At 45.7% G+C, this 11,720-nt stretch overlaps 1 protein-coding gene across 1 annotated transcript in view; it reads left to right on the top strand.

Annotated features, from left to right (window-relative positions):
- Nucleotides 1-8,122, top strand: part of RSBN1L (round spermatid basic protein 1 like) — a 146,395-nt gene extending 138,273 nt beyond the window's left edge. The window contains exon 8 of the mRNA XM_082255152.1: nt 6,873-8,122. Coding sequence (XP_082111278.1) covers nt 6,873-7,475 — 603 coding nt within the window. The 3' untranslated portion in view covers nt 7,476-8,122. The remainder of the gene's footprint in view (nt 1-6,872) is intronic.
- Nucleotides 8,123-11,720: the final 3,598 nt, after the last annotated feature.

Below are 11,720 nucleotides of genomic sequence, written 5' to 3'. Positions count from 1 at the left end.
GTCCTGAGTCCTCCTGACTGTGAGTAACTGTATTTTGTTTTGTTTTTTGGTACCTGCTGCCTGGAGTGGCTGGCTGTTGGCGGTGTGGCACACTGGTGGTGGTGGCGGTGTGGCACACTGGTGGTGGCGGTGTGGCACACTGCTGGTGGTGTGGTGGCTGGTGGGGGTCTGAGACCTGACTGTCTGTGACTGACTGAGTTTTTTTTTTTTTTTTTTGGTACGTGCAGTGCTGGACTTGCTGGTGGTGTGGTGTGGCCTGGGCTGGCACACTGTTGTCCGGGTCCCTCTGGCTCCTCAGGCCTGCCTGTCTGTGCCTCAGCCTCTCTCCTCTTCTTCTGGGCTGTGCGTTGGTGGAGTCAGTGGTGGACTTCTTGCTGATTGTTGAGCAACACTGGTGGTGGCACTGGTGGAGTCCTGGGCTATGTTTTATTTCATATTATATAACAGCCAGGCTGGCAGTGGCACGGATTCTTCTGACTGCAGTGCCTGCCGCCTGGTCGGCTCGCCGATCCGCTGCCCTGCTCTCTATGGCGCGCTTCCTGTTGGCCTGTTGCTGTACTGTGTCCCCCCGTCCCCCACGAGAGGATCGCTTGTGACTCACTCCTCCGTTCTGAGTCTCCTCCTCTTCTCTCCTGTATCGCGGAAAGCGGTCATAGAGGAGAGGGGGAATACAATTGCATCTACTGCCATCTAGTGGCGGTAGATGTAATTGCAGTAACGCAGCCGAAAGTAACGGCAGCGGCATTACAGGGATAGGACGAGTAATCTGATAGATTACTCGTTACCCTGAAAAGTAACTGCGTTAAGTAACGCAGTTTACTTAAACGCAGTTACTTCCAACACTGGGTCTGTGAATTTTTCCCTGGGGTCCAGGGTCTCGTGCAGCGCTGCGTGGTGCCACCATTTTGCCGTGAATTCTGTATTCCCGGCTTCGGCAGCCATGTTTCTGTAGCTCAGCGGTCATGTTTAGTTTCCCCATAGAGTTTAACAGGCGGCCATTTTATTGGAGTCTGATGCAGGCTGGAGTTGCGGGGGGCCTCTAGTCTCAGGTTTGTGTTTCCTCTTCCAGCAGTGTGGCAGACCGTTTTGGGCTCTTTCCAGCTAGCGTGATGAGTGTCAGGGGTATACCATCCTTCCTCTGCTGCATACTGCACCGATGGTGCGTTGACTATTGTAGTTCCCTAAGCGGTGCGCAGGGTGGCGTTCCACCGTTTTTTGGGGGGTTTTGTTCTTTAAAAAAAAATAAATATATATATATGTGTGTGTATGTATGTATGTGTGTATATGTGTGTATGTATGTATGTATGTATATATATATATATATATATATATATATATATATATATATGTATGTGTGTATATATAATATACATTTTTCCAATCTGTGCAGCGCTGCTCCATTTTTAACCCCTTATGGTTATGAAGCCTCTGGAGCGCGTCTCACCACCCGATCCACTCCTGGAAGCCGCGGGACCCTCTGGGTCTCAGTCTGCCCTGGCGGCCATGACGGCAGCCCTGCAGTCACTAGTAGCTAAAGTAGATATGGCCCTGCAAAGGAGGCCTAGCAAAAAGCACCCCCCGCCCTCACCTGTATCCTCTGCTTCCACAGATTCTGAGGTCGATTTGGCTGCCGCGGATGAGTCAGCCCACTGGGTCTGCGTCCACGCACGCTGAGTGCTCTAATAGTGAGGAGGAGGAGTCGTCCGCAGCCGTGCATGAAAAAACGCTGGTGGAGGCCTTGATTGTGTCAGTGCGGGAAACTTTAAAGTTGGAGGACTCAGCTGCTTCTGAGTCAGCAACGCCGGTGCAATTGGCACCCGCAAATTCCAAGGTGTTTCGCTTTCCTGCCTAATTTTTAGGAGATTGTCTCTAGTCAGTGGGGTTCCCCAAAAAAGCATTGTTGGAATACCGAAGCGTTTTGCTAGGAGATATCCCTTTGAGGAGTCTCTTCTGAAGATACCAACGGTTCCACCGTCGGTAATCTCTTAGGTTTCCAGGCTAATTAAGGCCACACTTTTGCCTGTGAAGGATTCCCCATCTTATAGGGACCCCCATGGACAAAAGAGCTGAGGTTCTGGTCCGGTACCTCTTCACTGTGGCCGGTTTAATTTTAAGATCGGTGATTGCTTTCACCTTGGTATTCCAGACCTTAACGGAATGGGCTAAGATTTTGCGCCAGGATCTGGAGAGGAGTCAACACCCTTCTGAGCTTGTGGATCAGTTGATCCAAGGGTTACAGTATATTTGTGATGCATCCCTGGATGCGTCCCCCCTTGGCCGGCAGGGTTTCTGTGACGGTGGTGATCCTTTTCTGCATGATCTGGTTGAAGTACTGGTCAGCTGACCAGGCTTCTAAAAATGTGCTGACTGATCTTCCTTTTGTAGGTGGCCATCTGTTCGGTGCCTCTATGGAAGAGATCATTAGGGGCCTTACGGGAGGCAAGAGTACATTGTTTCCGCAGGCTGCTAAGGGCAAGGAACCTCGCCATAAGCAGGCTCACAAGCGGCCCTTTCGTCCGGCTGGCTCACAGGAAAAGGGCTGGAGATCCAACCGCAACTTTGCTAGAGGCTCCAAGAGACCCTGGAATGGTAAGTCGAAAACGGGCACTTCTGGTTCCGCAGACGAGCCTTCCTCAGCCTGAAGGGGCACCCTCACCCACATTTAGGGTGGGGGGGGGGGATGTCTTTGCTTCTTTCTGAATCCGTGGACCTTGTTCATTCAGGACAAATGGGTCCATGAACTGGTTCAGTTACAAGAGGAGTTTCGGTCCTTGCCTTCTGCAATGCTCTTCCTACCAACTTACACCTGACTCCAGAGCGGCCTCTAAGGAGCAGTGCAGGACCTGTTAGAGCAAGGAGTTTTTGTGCCGGTCCCAGAGTCAGAACGTTTCCAAGGTTTTTATTCAAATTTGTTTAGATCCCAGAAAGGAAGGCAAGGTTCGTCCGATCTTGGATCTCAAGGCTCTGAACCACTTTGTACGACTTCAGAAATTTCGGATGGAGTCCATCTGCACAGTAGTAGCTTTCCTTCATCAAGGAGATCTGCTGGCTTCCATCGATCTTAAGGACGCTTATCTTCAAATTCTAATATGTCTGGCATCAGCGTTTTCTTTGTTTTGCCGTGGGCTTCAGCTCCTTGAGTGTTTACAAAGGTTTTTTTCCCCAGTGTTGGCCTTGTTGCGGCAGAAGGGGATTGCGGTACTAGGTTACCTGGACGATCTGCTTCTGCGTGCAGAGTCTTCCTTGGCTGTAGAAGCTGACTTGGGACATTATGGTGCGAACCCTACAGAGTTTGGGTGGACACTGAATTTTCAGAAATTGGCACGGTCTTCGTCCTCAAAGCTGGACTACTTGGGGTCTGACGCTGGATTCAGCGTCAGCCCGGGTGTTCCTTAGACAAAACTTCTGAAGTTACAGGATGCTGTTCGGCTCCTGTTGTCCAACCATCGATCATCACTCAGGACTTGCATGCAAGTGCTGGTTCTGGTGGTCTCCACCTTCGAGGCGGTTCCGTTTGCGCAGTTCCACTCCACACCTTTGCAAAGGGAGATTCTGATCGAATGGAACAAGGATCTGCTGTCATTGGACAATCTGATTCTGTTGAGTCTGGGTTCGAGGGAGTCTGTCCTCTGGTGGCTCAGCTCCCCAGCCCTATGTTCCGGGAAAATCTTTTCTTCCCCTGTATTGGACTGTAAACACCACGGATGCCAGTCTGTCCAGATGGCGAGGTGTCTTGGGAGTGTGTGCGACCCATAGTGTCTGGACTTGGGAGGAGTCCAGGTTGCCGATCAACATCTTGTAAATTCGGGCGATCAGACTTTCTCAATGGACAGATCTTCTGCAAGGATGCCCTGTGCGGATACAATCGGACAATGCTACAGCTGTGGCATATTTCAATCAAGGGGGCACAAGAAGTGCCCTGGCGGCCCGGGAAGTGGCCGGAATCTTGAGGTGGGCAGAACTATATGTTCCAGCCCTCTCTGCTGTGCACATTCTGGGGGTAGAGAATTGGCAAGCGGACTATCTCAGTCGACAGATGTTGGATCTGGGAGGATGGTCTCTTCACCTGGAGGTATTTCATCAACTGTGTCTTGGGTGGGGGACCCCCGATGTGGACCTGCTGGCTTCTAATCTCAACAGGAAGGTGCAGAGGTTCGTGTAAAGGTCTCGGGATCCTCTGACCGATGCCGCAGATGCTCTGGTGGCCCCTTGGGGTCAGTATCATCTGATTCATGCCTTTCCTCCAATACAACTTCTGTCGAGACAGCTGCGCAGAATAGAGGTAGAAGGAATTCCAGTCATTCTGGTGGCACCAGACTGGCCTCACCGGTCTTGGTATGCAGGCCTGGTAAGGCTGCTATCAGACATCCCTTGGAAACCTCTCAGGGAAGATCTTCTGTCTCAGGGACCAATTTTTCATCCTGTTTTACGGTCACTGGCTTTAACGGCTTGGCTATTGAAAGCCAGGTGCTGAAAGAGAGGGCTGTCGGAAGTCAGTGATTCCTGATGAAGGCTAGGAAATCCTACTTCCGGGAAGATTTATCATTGATTTTGGAAGGCGTACATGGTGTGCGTTGCAGTGGGGTTTCTCCCCCCTCCTTTACGATGTCTCGCCTGTTGGAGTTTGTACAATTGGGTGTAGATCAACGTTTGGCTGTAGGCACCATCAAGGGCCAGATTTCTGCCTTGTCTAGTTTTTTTTCCAAAGGCCATTGGCGACAAAGTCCTTGGTTCACACTTTAGGGCAGGGAGTTCGCCATCTGGCTCCTCCGGTGCGATCCCTGGTACCTCTGTGGGATCTCAATTTGGTTCTGTCGGTGCTTCAAATGCCTCAGTTTGAAAATATTTGAGCAATTCCTCTGCTCACTGTTGCAGAAAGTGGCTTTCTTAGTACCCATTACTTCCGCACGTCGCATGTTGGGAGTTGGCGGTGTTGTCCTGTCGGTCACCTTACTTGGTGATTCATGGGGACAATGTGAAGTTGCGACCCTGTCAGGCATTCCTTCCTAAGGTTGCCTTTAGGAAGGGTTCTATTTAAATAAAGACGTTGTGCTACCGTCCATATTTCCTAAGCCTACACATCCTAAGGAAATTGCCTTGCATTCTTTAGCTGTGGTAAGGGCGATTCGGGTTTACCTGGCGGTGACTGAACCGATTAAGAAATCCAATTCTTTGTTCTTACGGATGGACCTCGTAAAGGGGCAGGCCACATCTACTGCGACCATTTCCAAGTGGATGAGGCAGACAGTGGTGCAAGCCTATTCCATTAAAGGTCAACTTCCTCCTTCCCCTATTAAAGCACGTTCTACGCGGCTTAGTGTCTCCTGGGCCTTCTGTCATCAGGCGTCAGCGGTTCAAGTGTGCAAGGCGGCTACGTGGTCGTCTGTACACACATTCACAAAATGTTATAAGGTGGATGTACTTGCATCTTCGGATGCGGCATTTGACCGCAAAAATTTGCAGGCTGCGGTTGCAGAGGCTTCCGCTTCTTGAGGGTGAAATTATTTTCCTGGTGTCCTGGTGGTAAGCTCCAGTTGTTCCAAAGTTGAGCTCCTGTTGTACCTGGTTGGCTATGTTTAGTCTTGTTGGGAATTCTGCGTTTGCTGTGTTTTTTCCCACCCCTCATGTTGACACTTCTTTGGGTCATCCCAATGGTCTGAAGACTTGAAGCTGTGTCCGTCGGTGAACGAAAAAGAAAACTGGATTTTTGTCTTACCATAAAATCCTTTTCTATGAGGTTCACTGACAGACACAGCACCCACCCCTCTGTTGGGGTTGAGTTATTTGTTGTTCTGACACTGCTTGTTACAAACTGGAGTCCTACAGCAGGAAGTGATGGTATACCCTCTGGGTCTGCCCTAGGGGCATAATCAAAAAGGTTTCCACCTAGTCCTACTCCTGAAGAGATGGCATAATACCCAATGGTCTGAAGACTTGAAGCTGTGTCTGTCAGTGAACCTCAGAGAAAAGGATTTTACGGTAAGAAAAAAATCCAATTTTTGCATAGTTATGCTTTAACCAGTTCCTGCCCGCACTATAGCCGAAAGACTGCTACAGTGCGGGCTTACATTGCTGGGAGGGCATCCATGTACGTCCTCCCCTGAGTTTGCTGCCCACACGCCTTGCTCTGTGATCGCTGTGTCCTTAGGACACAGCTGATCACAGATCAGGATAAAGGGCCAATCACAGCGGCTTTTTACCACATGATCATCTGTGTCCAATGACAGCTGCTGATGATGTAAACACAAGCCGATTATCAGCATTCCTTGCCTCATGCTGACTGCATGAGGAGAGGGGATCCGATAGTTGGATTGTGTGAAAGGGACCTCTACATGATCAGGGCACTGAATATTAGTGTCCTAATAATCAGTGCAGTCCCAACAGTGCCCACTAGTGCTGCCAATCAGTGCCTCCTCGTCAATGTCGCCTATCAGTGCCACCCATCGGTGACTTTGTGTCTCCTATCAGTACAGCCTCATCAGTGCACATTAGTGAAGGCGAAAAAAAAATTACCGGTTTGTAAAATTTTATAACAAACTATGAAAACTTTTTTTTTTTTCTGTCTTTTTGTTTAGCAAAAAAAAAAAAAAAAACCCAGTGGTGATTTAAAACCACCAAAATTAAAGCTATATTTGTGTGAAAAAAAAAGATGATAATGTTATATGGCTATAGTGTAGCATTATCGTGCAATTGTCATTCAAAATGTGACAGCGCTGAAAGCTGAAAATTGGCCTGGTCAGGAAGGGGATAAAAGTGCCCAGTAGGCAAGTGGTTAAAGAAAACTCCTACTGGTGAAAGATTTGAATTTGTGATCTTCCTGTGTGCATTCATAAGCTAGTATGTAATTATGTATGTTTTTTTTTTTTTTGCAGTGTGTTCAGTGGGTTGATGATGCAAAGCTGAACCAACTTCGCAGGGAAGGCATTCGTTATGCTAGAATTCAGTTATATGATGATGACATCTACTTTATTCCAAGAAATGTTGTACATCAGTTCAAGACCGTGTCAGCAGTGTGCAGCCTGGCCTGGCATATCCGACTAAAAATGTACCATACAGAAGAGGCACGAAAGAGAAACTTGGAGGAAACCATTTCAGAAACTGAGGTGAAACCTAACATTGGAAAAGAAGAGCATACATTCTGTGCTGTAAGCACACACACCTCTCATGTACAGTTTTCAGACATCAGGCAGTCAAAGGACCTTGAGCAAAAATCTCAGCAAGTAAAACATGAACCAGTGTCTCCCCACCAAACTGGTGATCCATTTGGCAATATCAATCTTCCAACTATTTCCATGACTCCTGCAGAATGTCAGACTTGCACAATAAAATCTGAACATGCCAAGGAATCACAAGGCAAGATTGGAAACGAGACTTTTGGAATCATTAGGCAAGACTCGAAAGACATTCAAGAGGACACTCCACAACCTAGAACAACAAACCCAGTTGTGCGGACAGAAGAGGAACATCTGTGCTAAAATATGTATATATAGTTTGTTTTTTATTCTACATAACGTAATAATAATGTAAAGCTTTGTAAATCATAGGGCAGGCTTCCACTTGCCCTGTAGTCTGTTACTGAATCTAGTTATGTAGCGATGTAACATTCCTCAGTGCCTGTCCGTAACTGTGAAATATCAAAGCACTTAGGGCCAGATGCACTGTAAACACTGCAGGTTTAACATAAAGTCTCTCTAAAGTTTTCAGTTTTGGTTCTAGGATAGAGCTGACATTAACATATATATTTTTTGTAAGATGAGCCAGAATTCTTTTTGACAATTCCAGGCTTTTCCATAGAGCTTATTTATATCGATTTTTCATTTTAAAGGTGTCAGCACTGTAGTGTAAATAGCTTTTTTTAAATCTTTTTAGTGTGATTTATACTGAAATGTGAACCACCTAATAAAGGTTCATAACAATGTATTTGGTTTTATTTATGGGCAAAGTCTTGTATGTTTTGAAGAAAACCATCCCAGAAAACCATTGTGGATTTCTACATTGTACAGGTCCAGCTCTTCCATAATAGTGGCACAAAAGACCATAGTAGTCATTTTTGGTTGTATACTAGCGGGCACTGAAGGCAAGCTCCAGCAACATCTGCATGGTCACTTTTATTGTCGCCTTTTATGCACAGACGGTTGATATTTTCAGGGGTACAGTTCTAGCTTAATCAACAAAAGATGCTTTTCCTGACCCCTACTAAAAAAAAAAAGAAAAAAAAATGGCTATTATTTTATGAGCGTTTATTGCATATGGCTCCATTTATAATGCTTCCCTCTTAGCAGTTCTTCCGTTTTCAAGGATGATGGGTCATGCATTCATTTTTAATCAGTTCCCATCTCTGCTTCCCACAATGAAAGCTATGATTGTGCAGCAGAAATATTTTTTTGCTACATTTTTTATGCATGTGGTCAGTATAGCAAAACACAGGTTTGCATTTATTAGTAGTTTGCACATTAACCTGTGAAAAAAATCCCAAATGATGGACTTTACCTTATGTTACCCTTTTTCAATAAACACGAGAATATTTTTGATTTGTGTTTAAAAAAAAAAAAAATACAAAGACTGAGCATATTTTTTATTAAAGAGTAACTCCACTTTTGTTGAGAACAAAAAACATTCCCCTCTGGGTGATCTACAGTGGGGAAAACCATTATTTGATCCCCCTAAACATTTTGTATGTTTGCCCACTTACAAGGAAATAAAGGGTCTATAATGTTTATCATAGGTGCATTTTAAATGATAGAAACAGAATATCAACAAAAAATCCACAAATACATGATACAAATGCTATGAATTGAGTTGCAGTTCAGTGAGTAAAATAGGTAGTTGATCCCTAAGCAGAACATGACTCTCCATTGCCTTAATATGCTGCTTCTTGACCCACTCCTTTGTTGCCTTGGCAGTATGTTTTGAGTCATTGTCATGCTGGAAGACCCATCCATGACCCATCTTTAGTGTTCTGGCTGAGGGAAGAAGGTTCTCATTCAAGATTTTACAGTACATGGCCCCAGCCATTGGCCCCAATGCGGCAAAGTTAGCCTGTACTTTTAGCAGAGAAACATCCCCCAAAGCATGTTGTTTCCACTAGTGGTCGACCGATTATCAGTGAGGCCGATATTATCGATATTGGCCAGACTTGCCGATAGGACCAATGTTTCTTCAAGTGTTTGTTCTGGAGTGATGCCTGCAGCTAAAGCATCACCCCAGTTCTGTTGATCAGAGCCGACGGTCGGCTTTCCTGTAACGACAACCAATGCGGCTGAGCAGCCACTCGATTTTTATTACAAGGAGTGGGAGGGGATGTCACCCCCCTCCCGCCAACTTCCGCGGCTCACCCATTTCTCCCGTCCCACCCAGGTACTGGAGCCTTAAGACGCCAGATTTTAAAAAAGACTGCATTCAAAACAGCCAAACTTGCTGTTTTGAATGCTTTTTAAGTGCAGAGGAGGGGTTTGGGTCTTATAGACCCCAGATCCCTCCATAAAGAGTACCTGTGACTGCCTATTACTGTCACAAGGGATGTTTACATTCCTTGTGACAGCAATAAAAGTGATCAAAATCTTTTTTTAAAAAGACAGTGTAAAATTAAAAACTTTAAATGTGCAGAATATCAGGTATCTGCCTGAAGGGTGACCGGAAAATCCGTATCGGCCCTGAAAAAATGATATTGGTCAATCCCTAGTTTCCACCTCTGTGCTTGACTAGGGATAGTGATAGTGTTCTTAGGGTCATAGTCGGCAAGTTTCTTCCTCCACTGCACACTCCGAGTCGAGTTAATGCCAAATCACCTCCTATCTAAGTGGATGCCCTATCGGGAGAAACGCGTCAGGAGGAGGCGCCGCGTCATCACATCTAGACCAGGCAGCGGTCTGCACTGCAGGCGGACCACGCCATACAGCTCCTCCGTGAGGGAACTCGTTATTATTGTCTTCACAACTGTAAGTGCAACCATTTGTTTTAATAAAAATCTACTGTTGGTAATGCACTGTTGCGGTCCCCTCTGTTGTGTCCCCTATTATTGAGGTCGACCAGACTAAGGAGTTACAGCAGCCAATCAGTCTAGCCACCTTTGGCAGGATCTTCTTTCGTCAGGCTTTCTGACTGGGTCTGTTCCTCTTGGACACAAGCAACTACATCAGCCATCCTAGAGTCCAGTAACCCCCGGCAGGACCACTCATCACCATAGAACCAGGCTTCTTGTTTGGCTTTTGTCCGGTAAGAGTCTAGGGAGCACGAGTGTGTCAGAGTGCCTTCTGTATTTCTGGGAACTTTTCTACCTGGCTGCATGACCTTTGGAGCGGTCATATTCATATATGCCCTTAACGTTTAACTTCTGGTAAGAGGCCAAGCTGGTGGTGGGACTTTGCACCTTCCAATCACAGTTCACCTTTCCCCAAGCTGGAAGTTTTTGTCACCATTTTTTGCACTTTATTTATGGACTTATAATATGGATGTTTATTGCACATTGGTGTATCACTAGTCACCTTCTGGACATTTTTTGTTTTACACGATTTGCATACGTTTTCATTTTTTTTGCATTATTATTGCATTTTTGGTTTATTTGTTTACATCATTTTGTATGTTGCACATATGCACTAGGGCAGCGCACCTGATTTCTTTACCTAATGCCAAAGAGCAACATTTTTGTATCATCTGACCACAGCACCTTCTCCTAATCCTTCTCTGAATCATTTAAATGTTCATTGGCAAAGTTCAGACTGGCCTGTACATGGGCCTTCTTGAGGAAGGGGACCTTGCGGGCGCTGCAGGATTTCAATCCATGGTGTTAACAATAGTTTGGTGACTGTGGTCCCAACTGCCTTGAAATTATTCACAAGCTCTTCCCATGTAGTTCTGGGCAAAATCGTGCATGGAGCTCCAGATTAAGGGGAAATGATGGTTATTTTGTATTTCTTCCATTTCCGAATAATCGCTCTAACAGTTGTCCCCTTCTCACCAAGCTTCTTGCTGATGGTCATGTAGCCCCATTCCAGCCTTGTACAGGTCTACCGTCTTGTCCCTGGCATCCTCTGACAGCTCTTTGGTCTTGCCCATGATGGTGAGGTTTTGGAAGAAAGAGATTCTGTGGACAGGTGTATTTTATACACATAACGAGTTGTCGTTAGGAGCGCCTTCTTAAATTACAGGACTAATCTTTGTACCACATGAGCACTTACCGTAGCCAGTCTGTGGGATCCAGAACTATTGTTGGTTGGTAGAGGGTTAAATACTTATTATACTCACTGAACTGCAACTCAATTTAGAACATTCACATCATGTGTTTTTTTTTTCAGGATTTTTGGTTGATTTTCTGTCTCTAACATTTAAAATACATATATGTTAAAAAAAAAAAAAAAAAAAAGATAGGCCCTTCATTTATTGTAAGTGGGGAAATTTACAAAATCTGCAGGGGATCAAATTATTTTCTCCACTGTATGTACATTGCAGGGATTTTAACACGCTTCGTTGCAGATTCCTACCTTTTTGTTAATCTGAAAAATAGCTGTGTCCATGTGCAAAGTGAATCTGTATGAGAGTGGTTTTATAACTCTTAATCAGCTGCTGTACCTGCAGGGCTCTGAGGAAACTTGCAGGGTTAGCTTCCCTTGTAGGCGCGATTTCCCTTTGAGAGTATCTCCCCAAAAATTACTTTTTTGTGGCAGGAGATGCTCAAACTCTGACTTGTATCTTGGTACTGACTTCTGGGAAAGTCAGAAAGC

The sequence above is a fragment of the Pelophylax lessonae genome (genome assembly GCF_965119305.1).
Source record: "Pelophylax lessonae genome assembly, chromosome: 4".
Classification (NCBI taxonomy): Eukaryota; Metazoa; Chordata; class Amphibia; order Anura; family Ranidae; genus Pelophylax; species Pelophylax lessonae.
Note: the sequence above shows the minus strand (reverse complement) of the source record. Positions and strands in the feature narration are given on the sequence as shown.